This window comes from Ostrinia nubilalis, chromosome 20 (genome assembly GCF_963855985.1).
Source record: "Ostrinia nubilalis chromosome 20, ilOstNubi1.1, whole genome shotgun sequence".
Lineage (NCBI taxonomy): Eukaryota > Metazoa > Arthropoda > Insecta > Lepidoptera > Crambidae > Ostrinia > Ostrinia nubilalis.
This window is the reverse complement of record NC_087107.1, coordinates 2,904,250-2,927,872: the sequence shown is the minus strand read 5'-3', so window position 1 is coordinate 2,927,872 and position 23,623 is coordinate 2,904,250. Positions and strand designations below refer to the sequence as shown.

At 40.7% G+C, this 23,623-nt stretch overlaps 2 protein-coding genes across 2 annotated transcripts in view; both read right to left on the bottom strand.

Annotated features, from left to right (window-relative positions):
• Positions 1–1,308: 1,308 nt before the first annotated feature.
• LOC135081850 (uncharacterized) lies at positions 1,309–10,848 on the bottom strand. Its single transcript, XM_063976631.1, has 8 exons — positions 10,738–10,848; positions 9,322–9,518; positions 7,805–7,910; positions 7,236–7,351; positions 6,181–6,345; positions 2,037–2,174; positions 1,392–1,544; positions 1,309–1,332 (listed from the first exon to the last, which is right to left on the bottom strand). The coding sequence occupies exons 1-8, from the start codon at positions 10,829–10,831 to the stop codon at positions 1,309–1,311; spliced, it is 993 nt and encodes a 330-aa protein (XP_063832701.1). The 5' UTR covers positions 10,832–10,848.
• A 1,332-nt stretch (positions 10,849–12,180) lies between these two features.
• The window catches only part of LOC135081849 (protein unc-79 homolog), a 33,272-nt gene continuing 21,829 nt past the window's right edge, over positions 12,181–23,623 (bottom strand). Inside the window, exons 12-15 of the mRNA XM_063976630.1 lie at positions 23,354–23,475; positions 16,591–16,780; positions 13,116–13,215; positions 12,181–12,348 (exon numbers count right to left, since the gene is read on the bottom strand). Coding sequence (XP_063832700.1) covers positions 12,181–12,348; positions 13,116–13,215; positions 16,591–16,780; positions 23,354–23,475 — 580 coding nt within the window. The remainder of the gene's footprint in view (positions 12,349–13,115; positions 13,216–16,590; positions 16,781–23,353; positions 23,476–23,623) is intronic.

The following is a 23,623-nucleotide window of genomic DNA, read 5'->3' as shown; positions in this document are numbered from 1 at the left end:
GGCGTTCAAGACCAGCACTTGAAGACACTGCAGGAGATGGTACAGCACATCGGGTCGGGAAGTGCTTTTGAGTTCCTGTAAAAATATAACTCTTAACACCATCTTCACTAAAGATCTAACAGTAGTATAAGATTTTGAACTTTCGCGTTCCATTTCAACTAAAATAGTAACGTCAAGCCGTGAGTACATAATGTGACTCATTAATAAACGTCGCGTTAAGACCCGTGTCTTACCTACTATTCTAACAGTAGTATGTCATAACAGGCCTTTATTCGTTAGGAAAATTTATGAAATATGCACCAGCCAGGGAGCAGCTTATGATATGCGAGACTTGACCTACCACAATCCGGGCTTATCCACTAAAAACCTGATTTTGCCCTCATGTCTCATAAAGTCTTCTATACACGTGCAACCTGCAAGTTAGCCAAGATCTACAACTGAACGTCAATAAAATCTGCAGTTAGTCTAGGGAGTCTTAACAGTCCTTGGATCTGCTACGAAGTGAATCAGAAGGAAATATAAGGAGTTACACTTCCATCCACCTTTCTTCAATGCAAAAATTGTACCTTCACCTTATAAAGATTACAAAATATCTGGGGGCACGGCAGTGCCCCCACCAAGTCGAGCAAAAAAGCGGCACGGCCGTACCATCCTTTTCTCGAAGCAATTCAGGCCATTTTCGACCGCCTGTCACTTCGTTGTGGATAAAACTAGAAGGCTGAATTTTCATTAGCTATGCTGGCATTGTAAAGACACGGTATATTTAAAATTTCATTCAATTTGAACCAGTAGTTTAAGAATTATAACGGGTCAAAGTTACTTAATTTTGTCACTCACTGACTTGACTGACTCACCGATCATCAAAATTCTAAGGCACTTCTAGCAGACCTAGAAGCTTCAAATTTGGAATATAAGTAGTGTTTGGTGTATGAATCAAGGAAAAACTAAAATATTTGGGGGCACGGTAGTGCAACCGCCAAGTCGAGCAAAATTTTTCAATTTCGGTCCAGTTTTCTAGCTAGATACATAACTGCTGTCTACAAAATACAAAAAGAAATGAGATCCCATCAAAAACAATACTTGTCAAAAAAACCAAGTCTCGCAACTCAGTTGTTCTACGGTAAAAAGTTGTGAGATCCATGTAATACCAAGTCCAGGCCAGGAAATCTTTAACGTTTTACATAAATATATTGACTTGGTCATCGCATGAAAACACGTGTAAATTAAATTATTTAGTGCGATGGCCAAGTCAATAATTTATGTAAAACGTTAAAGATTTCCTGGCCTGGACTTGGTATTACATGGATCTCACAACTTTTTACCGTAGAACAACTGAGTTGCGAGACTTGGTTTTTTTGACAAGTATTGTTTTTGATGGGATTATATCCTACCTGAAGCAGCTGGTGTATGTATTGAAGTTCCTGAGGCAGCTCTTCAATACAGAAATGGAACTTCCCAGCTGAGGTCGGCCAGAAGTTCGTCATATCTTCTTCGACAGACTCCGGCATGCCTTCATTTTCACCAAGCAGGTTTGGAGTTGAAACCTATGTAAGAAATAAATGTCTATCATTTAATTACAGGTGCTTCTCGCGACCTCCACTAGATCGTCGGTTCACCGAGTAAATTAATTCACCGCTTTGTTGTTGTCTTATTATTTTATTATGTATACGACACGCCTGAGCAAGGTACGAGTGTAAGGCCTTTAGTCAGCGTTTTCGATAAAAGAAAAGGTAGGTTTTTACACAAAACCTTCTAATATATTGATGAAAACCTCATTAAAATCTGTTGCAATAAAAAATGTAAGCAGTGCGACTTTGTTATTACCATCTAGAGGTGCATCTAGGACTTACGGGACTATTCCCACCTCTCGTTCCCACCGCTGCAACTCCTGTGTAGGCAGTACTACAGCTTGACCGCCAATAAAAACCCAACCAGTCAAGGTCAAGTTTGTCCCGGGGGAAAGTTAAACTGTCATTGGACCCGCAACGAAATTAATCAGGAGAACATAGGAGGAGTTCGAAGTTAATGTGACTTACGTCAGCAGTGGCGGTAGCTACGTCAGTGTCGGTCAGCGTGATGGTATGAGCAGTAGCCATCGGCGGCTGGTCAGCGGGCGGCAGCGCGGCAGCCATGTCCAGCTGTTCAGTGATCGTCTCCACCGTCGCTGTCATGATCTGCGCACACACAAACCGTATCCACGTACTATTATGATCGATTGTGACAAATCGATCGATGCCAAATTGAATTTGTGAACTGTTTTTGTTAAACTAAATTCACTTTAAAAAAGGTTACTTGTTTGTCGACAGCAAATTACTAATATGTTAAAAGATGTTAACCCATCCAAATAAGCTAAACATTATGCGTCAGGAGTGGGTTCATCACAACAACAGTCACAATAAGGATCGACGGAGATCGAACTAGTTCTTCGAATTTTGAAACAGCAAGTCTGATATCGACACCGTTATACTCTCGTCGCCAATTTACTAAGACGATGATACTTTTAGTTATATTTGGCAAAATAATGCTAGCTAGGGAATGGAATTCGTTGCCTGCTGCTGTCTTTCCTGAACACTATAATTCGGGCCTTTTCAAGGCGAGAGTGAATAGGCACTTACAGGGCAGATATGTATCAGGTGCGATTACGGTCAAATACCTGCCTTGTACTGCATAAAAAAAATTAAAACTGAATTCGAAAACAGTTCACAAATCAATCTGACGAAGTCTACAGGGCTACAATTCTGACTAACTGATACGATGGCATTGATTGGTAGTAAATAATCAAAGAGCGATGATTTGTGTCACACATGCTCTACACGTGTTTTGATACAACCTACTTTCAACTCGGTGATGTTCAATACAATATAATAATTCTGCAACGTTTGATTCTGAGAACAACTTATCGAATGTTCCAAGATCTAAATATTATTTTTGACTACGATGAAGCTAGATAGAAGCTTAGTATTTTATCATTTACACATCTTTGTGCCATTTTCAAAACCACTAGATACAGTTTTGTATACATATTTCTTGTTTTCTGCCAATAATATTCGCTATCTGTTGTTCTTTATTTCCAATTGACTATATTAACTGTATTTTTAGTTATTCTACTTTTTTTTTTGTTATTTGTTACTCTTCTTCTTCTTCTTTTTCAGCCAAATGACGTCCACTGCTGGACGGTTTGTTACTCTATTAGGAAAGATTTACTACTGCCTAACATTACAATGGGATGAACTAATTTACCATAATTTGAAGTGTAATGCAACCCAAATGACTACTTTCCTCCGTTTTCTAAAATGCATTTTCGTTAAAAATTCCAAATGTTACTGATTTTAAAAATCATATATTTAATAAGCATTCTAAAAAACTGAGGCTCAATATTTTGAAATTTTTACTTGTGAGTTATATTTCTGATCTAGATAATTTATGACAAAACATAACTGAACTAAAATACAAAACTATTTTGATAGACTTTATTGAATCTAAACTTACCTGATAATGATATAATTAAAATAGATAAACCAGAAAAGGTCTAGTCAAGACTCATTTCATTTTTAGAGAAACTTTTAACGAAAATTGATTTTTTTCCTAATAAAGGCACTCCTTTAAATTGAAATGAAATATTACTGTTTAGCATTAGTAGGAGATAGATATTATTTAGAAGTTGGTAATAGATATTAATAACCAAATTAATTTTCATCATTATACGACTTTCCCTAACGATTCAATAAAGTCTGAACACACTACACATTACAAGAGCCGAAATCAGAAACAAAAACCGTCCAACACTTCAAATAAAGTATAATCACACACAAAAGTGTTAATCATTTCCAATTTCGACTCCAAGCGAACATCTAACACTAAAATGCAGACAAACAAACACGTGAAGAAGCAAGGAAGTAAGAAAGAGATAGAACGGACATACTTGCGTGTCACCGGTTTGTGTGTCACCGTCACCGGTGTCATACGGTTTAGTCAGTGGGGGGTCCGTAGCGACGTCGCTTATAAGTGAGAGTTGCATGAAATGAACAAACTATACATCTATTATATAGATACGAAGTACTCTAGTGAAAAGGGACCGAGTCGCTGGCGGGCGGACACGAGTGATAATAATGCATGGACTGAAGAAAAATAGACCTGAAATAAATACTTAGAAATAAAACTCGAAATGTTAAATTTTTAAATGTTCCATGTTTGTCACATGAACAAAACGGTCACTGATATTAACAATGGACTTTTGAGAGTGACTGTACTTCTTTTGTTCAATCCATACACTAAATATCCACGGGCGTAAATAAATTATCTAAAAAATATGAAACTTTTATCAATTAGATTAGTAATTTGAAAAATCAATTTAAGAAGTTTTTAACTATTTGTTTTAAACCAATCTAAAATTTAACAAGGTTGAAATGATAGGATGGAAATCGTAAATCAAAGCGACATTTATCTACGACAAAGATGCTACAAGGACTTTTTTGTATTAAAAATTAAATTCTGGTCAACGCTGCGATTTGTCTGAAGAGCTACGGTCAGAATCTGCCACGTTAGGCAAACGTATTTTTTTTATAATTTAGTCACAACTTCAAATGTAGGGTAGTTGACAACACACATTTTATGAATGGTTTGGCATGCGATTAGGGATTAGGTTCGATCTTCGTAAGGGAAGATTTTTATAAATTTTAAAACTTTATTATAGAATTAAATTATTAGGAATAGGATTGTTTCATTACCAATACTTTACAAAACAAATGCAATGGCTAAAAGTTTATAAAAGATGGAGAAGTTCATGGAATATAATATCCAATATTCTCTACTTTATTTGCCATGTCCACACATGTATCACATTGCTTTACAACATTGATAATATCTCGATCAATTTCGTGAAAAAATGAGAATAGATTGATGACTTCGGATTACTTTTTAACCGACTTCAACAAAGGAGGTTACCATTTCAGTTATTATGTTTTTTTAACTAACATAGTCGTATATCAATTTAAATAAGAATAATAAGAATGAGAATTAATTTATTTCCAGAAAAATGCACTTTAGGCACATAACTTTACAAAGTAGTTATACTAATAGGATTTCAGGTGACTTACTAGTAGTCCCCAAACTAGGTAGTCCTGTCTTTTGGGGACTTGAGTTTGGTACAAATCTGTTTGATATAGAACAAAAATTTAAGACCGCTATGGAATACCTGGTTTTGCAGGTGATATACAAATCAGTCATCTACCCTACAACGCCACATCGCAGCGTAGACCAGCCAGCACACAGAGTTCCGACATCCGTAACATCCAGACCAGAGACTACGACAGACAAGAGCAAGCGGCCCGCGCGTCCGCCCCGCGACCCCGCCCGGGGCTGGTTGGTAGGGCGCGCTGTGGTGGTTGTAAGTGGGAAATGGTCTTTCTGATCTGTTTTATCTATGGTTAGTGAACCACCGTATTATTTAGCTGTTTTTTTTTTTGGAATTTTTGTTTCTTCTGGGTCTTTTTATTGTCAAATAAAGATTTTTGTTTTTTTTTCCTTTTATAACGTCGTAACAAAAATCTATTTTTTTTTAGTCGAATAGTAAATAAAATATGGAGACGCTACACCGTAAAAATTATATTAAGAAGTTTCAGTAGGTAGTAGTTACTCCAAATAGTCATGGAATAATATTTAGCAAGTAGCAACACCCACAATCACAATTTACTTGTAAAGTAATAAACAGCGCCATCTCTGGAGCGGCTTACATAATACACCTCTACGTCGTGTGCGCACCTATGTATTTATCTGTTCTTTTTTGATTTAGATTTTCTAGAGTAAACCGTTTTTATGATGTCTTTAATCATGAACTTTAATTTGAAGTAGCCTTTTATCATCATCATCATCTTCATTTCAGCCAATGCTTTCCACGTTGATCGATTGGTAGCGGCCTGCGTCCAGCGCTTCCCTGCTACCTTTACGATGTCGTCGGTCCACCTTGTAGGTGGACGTCCCAGTAGCCTTTACATAATTTTAATTAATTAATCCATCTTTTTTTGTATTCATTTTATTTTATACTTGAAGACTTCTATTAGTCTACCTCCGCCGTCCTTTGAGTATAAGGTCTAGCAAGTTCAACCCCCCCCCCCTTTAAGAGCCCCCCAAAGCGCCCCCCACCCCCACCCTCCCCGGGCGGCTATCAATCTCCATACGCACATGCGGCATATGCACCAGAACTCCGCCCACTGAACTGCGATCCGCTCCCGTTCCGTGTGCGAGAGATAGCAACGCGTCGACCGAGCTGGCTGGCGTGCCGCCTGACTTGCTGCGCTCGTCTTCCGATTGGTTCTTCTTGTCGGACCACATGTCTTCTAGGGGTGGCTGAGGGAAGAAAGGTATTATTCTTAAGAATGATGTTACTTTGAGTTGGTATAGTAGCCTAATTCACGTATTTTGACAGTCAAGATCTCACTGACGTTCTGCCATTGAAAAACAGTTCTAAATTCGTATTCACAAGAGTCATTTTTATAAAACGATTACTCGATAGGATCGTAACTCAGCGATTTGTTGTCATTGACGTTTTTTACGTCGTCCCATTGAAAAACTTCTAAATCCGTATTCACAAGTCATTTTTATAGAACGATTACTCGATAGGATCGCATACAGCGATTTGTTGTCATTGAAGTTTTATTACGTGAATAAGGCTATGACAGGTCTCAAACACTAAAAAGTAACCGACATAGTCCACAGAATTGCCAAACTGAAGTGACAGTGGGCGAGGCACATAGCTCGTAGATTTGATGGGTATTGGGGCAGAAAACTAAAGTGAAGACATAGTTTGGGCAGGCCTCCCACTACTAGTAGACCGACGATCTGATAGAGGTCACGGGAAGCAGAACAAGCTAACCAGTTTCAGTTGTGATGTAGCGCGAAATTATAAAATCTTGTGTTATGTAGGAATTATCCGTTATTCCCAAGGATTTCGTAAAAGGTGACAAATGTCAGGTCTCTCCAACCCGTCTGGCCAACAAAGGGTGTTGGCCAAATGCTCAATTTGCGTCTGGTAAAATATACAAGGTCGTACGTGCTTCTGCAACGGAGACTAATGCCCGTTTTCACCATCAATCCCTAATTTATTTTTAAGTGACCACTATGACAACAAAATTCATATTATGTGTTACTATAGGGGTCACTTAAAAATTAGGGATTGATGGTGAAAACGGACATAAACGGTAATGATGATGTGTATAATATTACTTAGTTCCACTGACCTCAGGCGGAGGCTTCGGGCGGTCCGGCACCAGAGCCCTAACCAGTAGAACGGCTAGCTGGTGCCATAGAGCCGCCGCCTCGCAGTAGGAACAGGCGCCTTCCGCAAGGCACACCGCTGGGGGAAAACATTTCGTTATACTGGATTTAAGATGTTTTATCATTTTGAGGATCTTATAAGATCTCTTATGGGAGATGACAATAGCTACGTAGCACATTTATCAACCCGGAAAGGGATAGTAACATCGTAACCGCATCAACTCGAGGCGGTCAATATTCTTTGTAGGGAACTGCATACTGCAACGCACATTTATCCGCACCGTAAGTACTGTAACGTAACTTACTCGCGTTTGATAATGCGCGAAAGGCGATAAGGTGTTGATCGCTTTCCGAGTTGATAAGTCTGCTATGACCTTAAAACTGAAAATTTGGTATACGTTTAAATATTTTCTGTCTGCGAAATCCATAACCATGCTTTCATGAACTTAGCCACCATTCTCACATGCATGTTTTTAATAGGATTGAAAATAATTGGTAGATATTTAATAATGTTTTGCATAACTTTACTCACCATGTTCGATAGTGTTCAACTGATTGGATTTCAACATAAGACGAAGCAGCTTAGTTGCCTCACTGCTAACGTTTTGTATATTGATCCGACGTTGCTGCAACTCCATCTAAAAACAAATATAAATATTTCAGGATACATCTCGGGAGTATAGAACGACGGAGCTTTATCAGTTTAAATTAAACTTTATCTTAGTTCGATAAGGCTCATAATCAATTACAGGTCTAGCGCATTAAATGGGTCGCCTGAGATTTGAAGTGGGACTTTTTGGCGGGAATCTGAAGCGTCATGTTAGCGGTTTTGTTTTATTTCCTCAAATTCGTGTTTGGGCGACTATTAATGTGTAATAATGGTGAACCATTGAGTGTTAGTGAACATGCATGAGTGTGGGCAAGTGAAGCAAAACAGTGCATCGTGATTCTTCTGGTTCTCTCAAGTTGTCCATAGGTCTCAGTAAAGCACCACAACTTTACTGAGACTCAAAGGGTGGGAAGGGGTTTCATCTATCATCCTTCATTATATCATTACTTGATCTCATTTTGTAACTCGTATCACCTATAAACTTGAAAATGGCACAAATCAAGTCGATTTCGACGTGTATTGCCAACATCATCAAAAAAGAAGAAGAAGAAGAGATTTGAAGTGACTATGATGTGACAAAGCATCAAAGCAAGTCTGAAGCACATCTGTGGGTCTAGACAAAGTGCACATTATAATCGCAAACCATTAGATTCGATTCGAACTCCTCCTATGTTCTTCTGATTAATTTCGTTGCGGGTCCAATGACAGTTTAACTTTCCCCTGGGACAAACTTGACCTTCATTGGTTGGGTTTTTGTGGCGGTCAAGCTGTAGATCCTGGCTACACAGGAGTTGCAGTGGTGGGAACGAGAGGTGGAAATAGTCCCGATATAATCACAAACCAGTCGAAAAATGGTCGAAAGGCCTTTTTTTGTATGGAGTTTTGACAGATTCGATTTTAGATTCGATCAAAAAGTGCAACTTATCTAAAGTACGGCCAACGAGAAGCGATACCAAATGTAAACAAACCCAATGTCATGGTCATTTGGAATAGCAGGGTTTGACTTTGACATATTTTGGCGGGAGAACGAGACATTACGACAAATACACAAGATGGGAAGAGACAGAATAGTTTTTTTTTATGTGACAGGAGGCAAACGAGCAGACGGATCACCTGATGGTAAGTGATTACCGTCGCCCATAGACACCCGCAGACCCAGGGGCGTCACAGGTGCGTTGCCGGCCTTTAAGGTGAAGATACGCTCTCTTCTTGAAAGCTTGCAGGTCGTATCTGTCCGGAAACACCGCAGACGACAGTCCATTCCACAGTTTAGTCCATTGTCAGTTCGACAGTCGAATCGACCTTTTGTATCGCTGCTAGTTGGCCGTACTTTAGGGGGGCTGAAGTCTCGCTGACCTTTGACGTCACACTACAATCTCCCGTGCCACTCCCTACGTCAGGCACTGAGTTATAAGTCCTGTAATAAACTTCATAGTTACCTGTTTCAGCAGAATGTCAAGCATCAATATGCAGCAGGTCAAGTTCTGCGGTTTCCCATGATCGTCCTTCTCTATTACTTTCTCTTTTTCTGTCCCGTTCCCGTTTCCGTTCCCGTTCCCGTTCCCATTCCCGTTACCGTTCCCGTTTCCGTTCCTGTCTCGAGTGTTGGGAGGACTGTTGTCTATCTTTGTGTTATCTGAAAAGTGAATATTTTATTTAATTCAAGACTTACGTCCGTAATCACAAACATTAAAAACAAACACCTCTTTCGCACAGCGACATAGTGTATTCCTATTTCCCTACGTTTATAATAAAGTTGTGAATAAATGTGACATCTAAACCCTTAGCGCAAATTTGGCTAAATTGAAAGTGAAAAAGTGGCTTCTGAAAATTAATTATGCGGAAACTGAATCACTAGTGAGTACAGTTATCTGATACTGGCATAGGATACATACAAAACACACTCACGCACACACACGCACACACACACACACACACACACACACACACACACACACACACACACACACACACACACACACACACACACACACACACACACACACACACACCACCAGTCTCGGACTGAAAAAATGGCAGGCGGTGACTAGCCAGCGACTAAATGGGCCCCCCCTGGCGTCATGGGTCGTATAGACCGGACTGAGGGGCAACATTGGCGTCTGCCAGCTCAGGGGTGTAGAGAGGTGTGCTGCGCTTTCTCCGGAGTTACTCGCGGCGTTATGCCCTTTAACACTTCCACCCCTGGAGCATATAGCTCTAGCGACTCCACTCTGGCCGGCCGGTTAAGGCAAGCCAGAGGTGAAACTCCTGCAGACCCTCTCGGATTCCACTTCGGCAAGCCGAAGACGAGGGTCTTGACCGACTCTCGGGAGCACTCGGATTAACAACTGGCCCCGTGGTGTCGCTACTCACCAACAGCTCGCCACAAAGCTGCCCTGCGGGGCTTATTATTATTATTATTACTATGAGGTCTCACAGTGTGCGTGGGTGCACAGGGTGACACACGAACCAATCACAGAGCTCTATTCAACGCCGTGCGTTCGATTTGCTGCTTCACTTAAGCAAGCATCGTTTGCGAATACGGGCGTTAATTTCAAGAAAATCTGTGTAGTTGTTTTTGCGTCAAGCATGCACAAACTTTGGCATTGATAATATTAGCATAGATTCATTCAAATTCAAACTCTTTATTTGCAATATACACTACTACATTTCGAAAAAAATTTAACAGGTTATGTAGAAATGTGTGAAAATTTTAAATTAAAAAACCAGATTTTTTTTCGGTGATAAAAATGTAGTGGGGTAGGTATAGGGTTTACAAAAAGGTGTTACAAAGATATAAATGTTGCTTTCAACCCATTCTTTCTATTTGGATAGTGAGTTAGAGAGACAGTTACCTTTAGTTGGTTTGAAAATCTTTTCCGGCAGGTTGACCACGCAGTGGCTGAACACTTCGAACAGTTGGTTGAGGGGTATCTTCACTTCCAGCATTGAAATAGTCTGCAAAAATACCAAATAAATTACTGATATTACACAGGACGGCTTTTTCAAACGAATACTGCCGGAAGTAATATTCGTAAGAAGAAGTCGAAATCATTATACATATTTACAAAAAATATTAGCCTATACTCGGCGCAAAGACTAGTGCCAGGCGCTGTAATAATAAAACAGTGCATATTTATTTATTTATTTATTAGGTCTACCAACATTGTTACATAACAACATGTTACACTTAAAAATAACAATTATGAACAAAGTTACAATGCAACAACAATTATAGGCTGACACAACATGCAATTTAGATTCAATGCAGTTTGTTCCGAACCGTTCTATGCACACATAAAAGACATTTTATTTTATTTTATTTTATTTGTTTAACAATGTTTCAACAGCATTAAATTGTACATAAATTTAATCATATCACGTTTTCTCTCTCTCGCACTCACACTGGTTATGGGTGACGTCACACAGAGGCAGGCATAGCGTTGTTTATATTACGTATTAATATAATATTGGCGAAAAAGAGGCACTTTTTCAAAAAATACTTATAAATGGCCCCGCCTGCCATGAGTCTTTGCATCGAGTATAACTACTAACCTATTCTGAAACAGATACTGCAAGGAAACCAATAATTTTCAAAAGAACAAAAGAGCTCATTGTAATTTTCCAATGACGGCTTTTTATAACCTTTGCATGGTCTTATTGATTCACCACAAGTCTAGCAGCGGCGGGGTTCGAACCCGCGCTCCTCGGATCTTGAGTCGACCAGTCCTACCTCTTTTACAAATAAACTCTTTTGAGTTTAGTAATGGACCGATTTGAAAAATTATTTTGCCTAGTCCTAATTTTATCCTATTAAAGCCTGGTCCGTGAGCACGTAGAATCCCGTCCAATGATCCCAAGCTGCCCATCCTTGTCGCTCGCACGTAATTATGTTGCTGTCGCGCTCACTCACTGCGGGCGCGCTTCGCACAGTCGCGACAGCAATATAATTACGCGCGAGCGATAAGGATGGGTAGCTTGGGGTCATTGGACGGGATTCTACGTGCTCACGGACCAGGCTTTAGCATATTTTTTAAATTATTATTTATTACCTCAACTGGCATCCGCAGAATACCAGTGGTCGTGACGCGCTCTCTGCCGTCACGGCGTATACTGAGCTGATGCCATTTTGGTGCTTGTACCCGTTCTGTTGTCTAGTTTTAGTTATTATCTTGCTGTGTACCTACTTGCATCGAATAAATATTTTTCTTTCTTTCTTTCTAAAATGTTTGTTCAAAACCTATATCTTATCTACCCGTGCATAGATAAGGCTGGTCACTAGATATAAAAGTAAAAAGCTAGAATCGAACCTGGAACCACTCCAGCACAGGCAATACGGTGTCTGGTGTAGGAGTTTCAGTGACCTTGATCATAGCGAAGTTGTAGAGTTTCTTCTCGTCAACCCCCACCATAGTCCCGTCTGGCTCTAAGATCTTTGCTAGAGGTATTTTTAGGTCTAGAAGTTCCTGCAACAATTAATAAATCATAGTAAATCATCATCGTTAAAGTATCATCCTATTATAATGTCTCCGTTATTGTGAGGTTGGATGGACAATTAAGCTTAAAGCACTAGGAACCGATCTAAATGAAATAGAAAGTTTGTTATGTGTTTTATCCCGGCTTTTGTAGCGGAAACACGCGTGTGTAAACTTTCTATGACAGACCAAAATGGACGCCGACGAAGTCGCGGATAAAAATCTTTACTAAGGCTGAGTTTCACCACCTAACTTTGACCGTAACTATAACGATAACCGGTGTATTTTGTATGGAGTTTGACAGATTTTTGACGTTTGTCAAAGTTAAAGTAAGATGGTGCAACCCAGCTAAGAGTTTTTTGCACTGCTCCTTCTTAACACTATCCCACTTATTGTACCGAAGCAGTGATAGCACAGCAACTTTTATGTTTCTATTACTATTCAGGCAGTTAAAATACTGCACAGTATTAATTTTTTATTTATTACACCACCGTTTTTACACATAGTTTGTCTTTACAATGCAAATGGGTGAAGAATACATGTGCGGGCGTGCGTCAATACTCGCTCATGATTGTCCTGTCCATTAGATATCTCAGGAAGGGTAGTCGCGCGTGTTTTGTTTTAGATGCAAACTCGCGGAGATGATAGGGTTAAAGTAAATAGTAGGACGTGAAAAAGCGCTTTATAAAATCTCTTTAAAATGTTAACTTATCTTAAACAACGTTAATTTTATATCTCTACGATAATTGTAGTGTTACCCTTTCTGGTACTTCGTTGCATATAGATTCCATCCAAGTCGGCATGATTATGTCCCAAATAGACTGCGTGACTATGCCGTAAGGAATCAGGCAGTATAATCTGGAACAAAAATATGCAACATTATAGCATTGTAACAGCTGTGCGAACTTTGTTGACACTCAAGTCACCTTCGTCAATTCACATAAATACAAAATAATAAAACTAGATCAAAATCAATTAGTTTACAAGTACGTTGCGTAAGGAGTTAAGAAAATGACGTCACAACAACCATTTATTTTCACACATACCTACATTACTTACTCACACACTTGTTTGAGTAGAACACCATAGAACACATTTATGTACATTTATAGCAGGCATAATGCGTAGCTGAGTAGATTCCTGCGATAGTGATGTGACTATACCAGTTGAGTCCGTCCTTGATATGGTGCCACTTGGAGGCCAGGTTATGTCTTCGGCTCGTATGAAGATTTCGGCTATACCAGAATTGCAGTGGAATGTGTGGCGCGGTTGGTTTTAGTCTTAGAAGTCACATTGTCCCAGTGGCCGCTCTGTCATATGGATCCTGGCTATACAGGAATTGCAGTGAGGGGGAAAAGAGTGGGATTATAACTCTACCAGTTGATTGTCCTTGAAGAAGTGTGTTTAGCCCTGTAAATTATACCTATTGAGCCCGTCCTTGAGCTGGATGGTCTTGGAGGCCAGGTTCTCCCAGTAATCAGCCTGCCGTCTGTAGATCCTGGCTGTACAAGAGTTGTCCCAGTGGTCAGTCTGCTGTATGTGGGTCCTGTACATCAGCTACAGAAGTGTGATAGACTGTACCTGTTGAGCCCGTCCTTGAAGTGGATGGTCCTGGGAGAGAGATATGTGGGAGATGAGATAAGTAATTGAGAGATAAAAGAAAGCTGGTGGGAGAGTGAAGTGTGGCGACTCTACTACGGCACTACAAACTAGTGTACCAACAGATGGCGCTGTTACGACTCCACTATGGCATACTCCACCGCGCGTACAATCCTGCATCGCGGTGACGGAGTTTTCTACCTTGCCAAGTATACAGGGTGGAATTTTGTAATGCCACCTGGAGGGAAAGTACTCTTAATACTGTAGATAGAAAATTTTACTGAAAGAAAACATTCCATTATTTTTTAAAAGAAAGAGAACTGCATTCAAAGATTTTCGAAAATTTTTCGAAAGTTCACTACCATGCCATACAATTTTCTGTACATAATTAAAATAATTTAAGATTTCATGGTTTTCCTTTCATTTGATTTACCAAGTTTATTACAGAGATTTAATCCTTATACTTAACCCTAACGATCGATGCAATAAAAATACAGGGTGTAATTTTTAACAGATTTTAGTTGGTTCGATTCCCGGGTGTGGCAAGCAAATTTTTGGAAATGTTTGAATGCAGTTCTATTTCTTTAAAAAAATAAAGGAATGTTTTCTTTGAGCTAAAATGTATATCTACAATATTAAGAGTACTTTCCCTCCAAGTGGCATTACAAAATTCCACCCTGTATATTTTATAGACAAACCAAGATGGTGTAAATTGGACCTTGGTCCCCGAGCACAACACCCGCTCGGAAGGAAGCACTAACACCTAGCTTATTTATTGTGGTTGAACATCCTAGAAAGATAAGAGAGGTGGGTGAGAGAGGTGGAAGAGAGATGTGGAAGAGAGATGTGGAAGAGAGAGGTGAGAGAGAGAGGTAGGGAAGAGTTGTGGGAATGAGGGGTAAAAAAGTGAGGCGGGAAAGAGATATGTAGAGTTCACGTACGGTGGGAAGTGGTAGCTAGAGGTGGGAAAGAGAGGTGGTAACTAGAGGTGGGAAGAGAGGTAGTAACTAGAGGTGGGAAAGAGAGGTGGTAACAAGAGGTGGGAAGAATGTGGTCACTAAGGGTGTGAAGAGAGGTGGGAACTAGAAGTGGGAAGAGAAAAGAGATGGTAACTAGAGGTGGGAAGAATGTGGTCACTAAGGGTGTGAAGAGAGGTGGGAACTAGAAGTGGGAAGAGAAGAGAGGTGGTAACTAGAGGTGGGAAGAATGTGGTCACTAAGGGTGTGAAGGGAGGTGGGAACTAGAAGTGGGAAGAGAAGAGAGGTGGTAACTAGAGGTGGGAAGAGAGGTAGTACTAGAGGAAGGAAGTAGTAACTAGAGGTGGGAAGGAGAGCTGGTAACTAGAGGTGGGAAAGAGAGGTGGTAACAAGAGGTGGGAAGAATGTGGTCACTAAGGGTGTGAAGAGAGGTGGGAACTAGAAGTGGGAAGAGAAGAGAGGTGGTAACTAGAGGTGGGAAGAGAGGTAGTAACTAGAGGTGGGAAAGAGAGGTGGGAACTAGAAGTGGGAAGAGAAGAGAGGTGGTAACTAGAGGTGGGGAGAAGGTGGTAACTAGAGGTGGGAAGAGAAGGTAGTACTAGAGGAAGGAAGTAGTAACTAGAGGTGGGTAGGAGAGCTGGTAACTAGAGGTGGGAAGAGAGGTAGTTACTAGAGGTGGAAAAGAGAGGTGGTAACAAGAGGTGGGAAGAATGTGGTCACTAAGGGTGTGAAGAGAGGTAGGAACTAGAAGTGGGAAGAGAAGAGAGGTGGTAACTAGAGGTGGACACTAGAGGTGGGAAGAGAGGTGGTAACAAGAGGTGGGAAGAATGTGGTCACTAAGGGTGTGAAGAGAGGTGGGAACTAGAAGTGGGAAGAGAAGAGAGGTGGTAACTAGAGGTGGGAAGAATGTGGTCACTAAGGGTGTGAAGAGAGGTGGGAACTAGAAGTGGGAAGAGAAGAGAGGTGGTAACTAGAGGTGGGAAGAGAGGTAGTAACTAGAGGTGGGAAAGAGAGGTGGGAACTAGAAGTGGGAAGAGAAGAGAGGTGGTAACTATAGGTGGGGAGAAGGTGGTAACTAGAGGTGGGAAGAGAAGGTAGTACTAGAGGAAGGAAGTAGTAACTAGAGGTGGGTAGGAGAGCTGGTAACTAGAGGTGGGAAGAGAGGTAGTACTAGAGGAAGGAAGTAGTAACTAGAGGTGGGAAGGAGAGCTGGTAACTAGAGGTGGGAAGAGAGGTAGTAACTAGAGGTGGGAAAGAGAGGTGGGCACTAGAGGTGGGGAGAAGGTGGTAACTAGAGGTGGGAAGAGAGGTAGTACTAGAGGAAGGAAGTAGTAACTAGAGGTGGGAAGGAGAGCTGGTAACTAGAGGTGGGAAGAGAGGTAGTAACTAGAGGTGGGAAAGAGAGGTGGGCACTAGAGGTGGGGAGAAGGTGGTAACTAGAGGTGGGAAGAGAGGTAGTACTAGAGGAAGGAAGTGGTAACTAGAGGTGGGAAGTAGTAACTAGAGGTGGGAAGTAGTAACTAGAGGTGGGAAGTAGTAACTAGAGGTGGGAAGGAGAGCTGGTAACTAGAGGTGGGAAAGAGACATGGGAGAGAGAATTGGGAAAGAGACAAGCAGAGAGAGGTGGGAAAGAGAGCCCGGATCGGCCCTCTCGTACCTGTTGAGCCCGTCCTTGAGGTGGATGGTCTTGGAGGCCAGGTTCTCCCAATGACCCGCGGCCCGTGTGTATTGAGGAGGATGCGGCTTCAGGCACGCGATGAGCACGTCGCGGTGCGTCTCTGCCAGGCCGCGTAGCCAACCGCAGACGTGCTCGATCTTGAGCTTCTCTACTGTTGTTGCTGTTTCCCCTGGGTATGGGAATTATTATTAAGACGGCGGTTCACAAAGAGACAAGAGCGGGACAAAGACAGAATATAAAGCGAGATAGGTTTCGAGGTCGCTTTGTCATGGTCGCGGTGCGTCTCCGCGAGCCCGCGTAGCCAGCCGCAGACGTGCTCGATCTTGAGATTCTCTACTGTTGTTGCTGTCTCCCCTGGGTATGGGAATGATTATTAATGCTGGATTTCTATATACAATCCTAATCCAAATTATACGGATTTGGATTGTCAACTGTCAAATTTTAATAGTTTTTGGCCAAAATAACTGCGGTTTTTGATGTTTTTACATTTTTATATTGTTTATAAGACTATTTAAACAATATTAAAGTGTAAATACATCGAAAATTTTGGAAATATAATCTAAAACTGAATTCAATTTGACAGTTGTAATCCGGATTTGGACAAGGATTGAATATGGGAATCGGGCGTAAGACGACAGTTCACAAAGAGACAAGAGCGGGACAGAGACAGGATATAAAGCGAGAGAGGAGTCGCGGTCGCTTTCTCCTACTCGCGACGAGATCCACCATCATTTAGTTAGAGGCAATAACCGCAGACATGCTCGATCTTGAGTTACTCTACTGTTGTTGCTGTCTCACCTGGATAAGAGATTTAGTAAGTGACAGCAATTTAAAAAACAAGAATAAGCATTAGTTGGCGAGCGGGACAGAGACAGAAGATAAAGAAGCGAGACAGGAGTCGCGGTCGCTTCGTCATGGTCGCGACGCGATCCGCTATCATTAAGGTTATGGTCGCAGACATGTTCGATCTTGAGCTTCTCTACTGTTGTTGCTGTCTCACTTGGATATGAACATTATTATTAAGACGACAGTTCACAAAGAGACAAGAGCGGGACAGAGACAGGATATAAAGCGAGAGAGGTTTCGCGGTAACTTTGTCATGGTCGCGACGGGATCCGCTATCATTAAGAGGTTATGGCCGCAGACATGTTCGATCTTGAGTTTATCTACTGTTGTTGCTGTCTCACCTAGATATGAAAATTATTATTAAGACGGCGGTTCACGAAGAGACAAGAGCGGGACAGAGACAGGATATAAAACGAGAGAGGTTTCGAGGTCGCTTTGTCATGGTCGCGGTGCGTCTCCGCGAGCCCGCGTAGCCAACCACAGACGTGTTCGATCTTGAGCTTCTCTACTGTTGTTGCTGTCTCTCCTGGGTATGAAAATTATTATTAAGGCGGTGGTTCACGTCGCAAAGGAGAGAGCATTAGTTCGAGAGCGGGACAAGAAGAAGCGAGACACGAGTAACGTCGCATTAACTTGGTCGTGACGCGATCCGCCATCATTTAGGCGATGGCCACCGACATGTTCAATCTTGAGTTTCTCTACTGTTGTCTCTCCTAAGTTAAATAATAATTTATCAAAGTGGCAACGGTTTAGAAAACAAGAGGAATAAGCATTAGTTCTAGAGCAGGACAGAGACAGAAGCGAAACATGAGTCGCGGTTGCTTTCATGAAAGGCGATGGCCGCAGATTGACATGTTCGATTTTGAGCTTCTCTACTGTTGTTGCTGTCTCCCCTGGGTATGGGAATAATTATTAAGACGACCGTTCACAAAGAGACAAGAGCGGGACAGAGACAGAATATAAAGCGAGACAGGTTTCGCGGTCGCTTTGTCATGGTCGCGGTGGGTCTCCGCCAGGCCGCGCAACCAACCACAGACGTGCTCGATCTTGAGCTTCTCTACTGTTGTTGCTGTCTCCCCTGGGTATGGGAATGATTATTAATGCTGGATTTCTATATACAATCCTAATCCAAATTAAGGGAGAGTCCGCTTATTTGGACCAGTTTTTTTCAATCCCATTTTACACATAGTTTTCTTTTGTTTTTGCTAATGTCCATGGTATATAATAAAAGATACATTATTCAACTTACTATTTCATAAGTATTAATTAACATGATTGTTGTATATTTAGCACAAATTAACAAAGTACGAGTTCAGAGCTTCGGTCCAATTTAGCCAACCGGTTCGATAATTTGTACCACAGGGTTACTAAATTGGATTTCAATAAATTTCAAGCCTATAAAAAAACTATGGCAAAATATTATACGATACATTCTTAACAAATTAGGAAACGAAAAGAAACAGTAGTTAATAACATAGACAATCGATATTGTTTTACACGTTATCACGATTTTGAGTACAAGTTTTGTAATTCCAATGATCGTAACGCACACTTGTACCTAATCTACTTTGCCAGTCTTTTGCTTTCATTTATTGTTAGTCAAACATAACTACGCTATTATAATTACAAAATATGATTTACTAAAAAAATTTCAAAATCCTTTGGTAACGTTCCATACAACTTGATGTGGTACAATTTAGCCGACTAGGTGATAGTGCTTTTAAAAAATCGGTAAAAAATTATTATTAATATACACCGTGTTACTTTGCATTCTTGCCATATTCACAGAGATAAAAGTAGGTAACAATACCTATTATTTAAGATAAACAAGAGACTCCCATAAAGAAAGTACACTAAGATTTTAGTAAATTTGGTTTTTCAGTACAAATTGGAATAAACCAATTTTGTCTCGCACGTTCTACAGGTGCAAGTGGAATAAACCTAGTGGGCGTGGCCTAGTTCTTAATTTTATGGCTTTGGGTACCAGCCTTTTTATCCAGTCATAATAACTATTTTAAAATACTCTTCAGTTGATTGCATATTTTCCTTTCTACTTTACGGGCTTAGGACCGTCAAAAATACGTAATAATTTATAGGGTTTCAATTAATTTACAACATTGTACCCTATTTTTACAAATTAATAAATTAAGTATGAAATGAAATCACCTTATTCACAATTAATTATTTATTTATAAGTTCCTACTTACAAAGTTTACGTACTGCGAAGCAAGTGTTCAAAGTGTCCTCCGTTCTGATGAAGGCACAGTCTAGCACGGCGAAGCGTAGGTTTTTCGCTTTAGTTTTCGCAATACATAAACGTTTTGTATCACAGTTTCACTAAAACAATCATTACATGTAACGCGTTTACACTGTTTATCTCTTCTGCGCATAGGTACCAGTCGTTTCAAGTCACTCCAAAAATCCATTGGTGTCAGGTCCGAGGATCGTGGTGGCCAAGCTACTGGACCCCTCGTCCAATCCACTGTTCACCAAACGTATTATTCGCGCACTTGACGTCCTTATTGTGGGGGAGCACCATCCTGCTGGTAGTAGAGCATTTGGTGTAACTAAGGGTACGTCATCAAGCATTTCGTCTAAGACGTCTTGCAGACACTCCAAGCACCATTTTGATTAAATTAATTATTCGTTGTTTGAATACACTTCAGTCATTTTTGTATTATTTATAACGTGATTTGTGTTTGATGGATTTCTCAGTTTTTTAAATTGTCAAAAAGACATTTTAAAGACAATAGATTGCAATAGATATTTAAAAATACAATAAAAAGTAAAAAAGTCTCCATCGCCATCGCCAACAAGTGATGTGCATGCGTTACGATAATTAGTGGTGTGTTTAACAGATTGTCGATAAAATAAAATACTCAAGATTAAAAAAAAATTTTTTCGGGCATTATTTTTTTACGGATTTGTGTTCAGTATCAGTAATATAGTAACCTCTGTAAATATGGCAAGAATGCAAAGTAACACCCTGTATAATGCGTCTCCGCCAGGCCGCACAACCAACCACAGACGTGCTCGATCTTGAGCTTCTCTACTGTTATTGCTGTCTCCCCTGGGTATGGGAATGATTATTAATGCTGGATTTCTATATACAATCCTAATCCAAATTATACGGATTTGGATTGTCAACTGTCAAATTTTAATATGTTTTTGGCCAAAATAACTGCGGTTTTTGATGTTTTTACATTTTTATATTGTTTATAAGACTATTTTATTTAAACAATATTAAAGTGTAAATGCATCGAAAATTTTGGAAAAATAATAAATAAATAAATCTTTGGACAATTTCACACAGCGCCAGCTAGCCCCAAAGTAAGCAACTTAATGCTTGTGTTATGGGTGCTAGCTTAACGGATAAACTACTTATATACTTTTTTTTTTAAATACATAAATATTATACAGACCCGTCACAGAAATTAAAATTCATCATTTCAATTTCTGCCCGGCCGGGAATCGAACCCGGGACCTCTCGGCATAGTAGTCCGTTCTGAACCACTACACCAAACGGCCACATAATCTAAAACTGAATTCAATTTGACAGTTGTAATCCGGATTGGGACAAGGATTGAATATGGGAATCGGGCGTAAGACGACAGTTCACAAAGAGACAAGAGCGGGACAGAGACAGGATATAAAGCGAGAGAGGAGTCGCGGTAGCTTTGTCCTACTCGCGACGAGATCCGCCATCATTTAGTTAGAGGCAATGGCCGCAGACATGCTCGATCTTGAGTTACTCTACTGTTGTTGCTGTCTCACCTGGATAAGAGATTTAGTAAGTGACAGCAATTTAAAAAACAAGAATAAGCATTAGTTGGCGAGCGTGACAGAGACAGAAGATAAAGAAGCGAGACAGGAGTCGCGGTCGCTTTGTCATGGTCGCGACGCGATCCGCTATCATTAAGAGGTTATGGTCGCAGACATGTTCGATCTTGAGCTACTCTACTGTTGTTGCTGTCTCGCCTGGGTATGAAAATTATTGTTAAGACGGCGATTCACAAAGAGACAAGAGCGGGACAGAGACAGGATATAAAGCGAGACAGGTTTCGCGGTAACTTTGTCATGGTCGCGGTGCGTCTCCGCGAGCCCGCGTAGCCAACCACAGACGTGTTCAATCTTGAGCTTCTCTACTGTTGTTGCTGTTTCACTGGGTATGGGAATAATTATTAAGACGGCGGTTCACAAAGAGAGTTCGCGCACTCCTGGCACACAATCAGGCGAAGTTATGAGAAGAAGTGATGACATTTATCAACGATAGCAGCCCGACGCGAAGTACCGTATTTGTGGTGTCGAGCCCCAGAAGGGGGAGAATTGACTATGAGAAGATTCATGGATCAGATAAATTTGTAGGGAGTCAAACAAAGCGCCCGGGGAAAAGAGCCCAGAGCAAGTACCCGCACTCTCCCGAGATTCGGTTCGTACGCCGTGAGGCAGGAAGAACCATGGGTGGTGGTGGGTTCACAAAGAGACAAGTGCGGGACAGAGACAGGACATAAAAAAAGGAGACAGGTTTCGCCATCATTAAGAGGACATGTTCGATCTTGAGCTTCTCTACTGTTGTTGCTGTCTCGCCTGGGTTAAAGAATAATTTATCAAAGTGGCAGCGATTTAAAAAACAATAGGAATAAGCATTATTTGGCGAGCGTGACAGAGACAGAAGATAAAGAAGCAAAACATGAGTCGCGGTTGCTTGCATGAGAGGCGATGGTCGTAGACATGTTCGATCTTGAGTTTCTCTACTTTTGTTGCTGTCTCACCTGGATATGAAAATTATTATTAAGGCGGCGATTCACGAGGAGACAAGGGCGTGCGAGAGCAGGACAGAGACAGGAGATAAAGAAGCAAGACAGGAGTAACGTCGCATTAACTTGGTCGTGACCCGATCCGATGGTCTCATAAGCTATCCACCAGTTAGTGCCATTATACATATTCGCCAGTGACGCTAACTGGTAAGTATAAGCACTTGCCAGTTTAAGTCCACGGTTCACGTCATGAAGGAGACAAGAGCGTTAAGTATCAGTTTAAGAGCGGGACAGAGACAGGAGATAAAGAAGCGAGACAGGAGTCGCGGTAGCTTTGCGATGGCCGCAGTTATGTTCGATCTTGAGCTTCTCTACTGTTGTTGCTGCTGTTGTTGATAGAGGTGATGGTCTTATACAGGGTGTTAGGTAAATGGGTATATGAGCCAACACTAGCCCATGTTAACATGGTCATATAAATAGTATGGTGAAGTCAGAAATTTGATTTCATCATTTTAATTTTTTTAATTTTCATACAATTTCTTTTTTATAAAATCCGATTTGTATGAAAATTAAAATAATTAAAATGAATATATCAATTTTCTGACTTCACCATACCATTTATATGACCATGTTAACATGGGCTAGTGTCGGCTCATATACCCATTTACCTAACACCCTGTATATAGACTGTCTTCCAGTTGGCGCTACTGTCGATCGACAGAGACAACGTCGACTGGCGAGTCCTTACAAAGAAGTACTAATTTACATTCAACAGTTAGCGCCGCTGGCGAGTAACTGAAATTACGAGCCCGTATATAGAAGTTTTGACAGATGGTATATCGGAGTTTGTCAGTTGACCCAAAAGTACAAGAATCGATGGAAGCTTTATCTTTTTTTTTTCGTCAGGAAATGCATAAAATTGCATACTCACTGGCCCGGGGGGACCAGTCGGTTATGTGAGGCTCTGCCTGCCAGATGGGCAGGGCCTACTCACTAAAAATGGAAGCTTTATCTAGGATAACTCATTCTAAATAATAAATCTCAATATTTTGAGTTACATTTTATCATTCAAATAAAAAAAATATTAAGATCAATAGGTATTTTATGAAAAGTAAATGAATTTTACTGTGAAAACTTACCGACATAAGAGAAGGACGTGACGTGGAACCAGTGGAATAGCACCGACAGCAAGCGGCCCAAGACTTCGTCTGGAGTGTCAGGGTTTGGCGTGCACAGTCCCACCATTAACCAGACTCCATACCTTAAAATAATTTTAAATTTTATTACCATGCAAATTATAATTATCTACATTCAGTTAGCCAGGGAAAATAGGGTCAATCTTTAAGAGCGTACACCCACTTGTTACTAGCGTTCTTTTAAAAGAACGCCAGTTTTTACATAAATATTTT

Coding starts and splice junctions, on each gene's coding strand:
- LOC135081850 (XM_063976631.1), bottom strand. CDS start 10,831: ATGCTGGAAGTGAAGATACCCCTCAACCAACTGTTCGAAGTGTTCAGC. Junction 7,352..7,804: donor GTTGAACACTATCGAACATG/GTGAGTAAAGTT, acceptor GTTTTCCCCCAG/CGGTGTGCCTTGCGGAAGGC. Junction 1,545..2,036: donor TAGCTACCGCCACTGCTGAC/GTAAGTCACATT, acceptor TTTCTTACATAG/GTTTCAACTCCAAACCTGCT.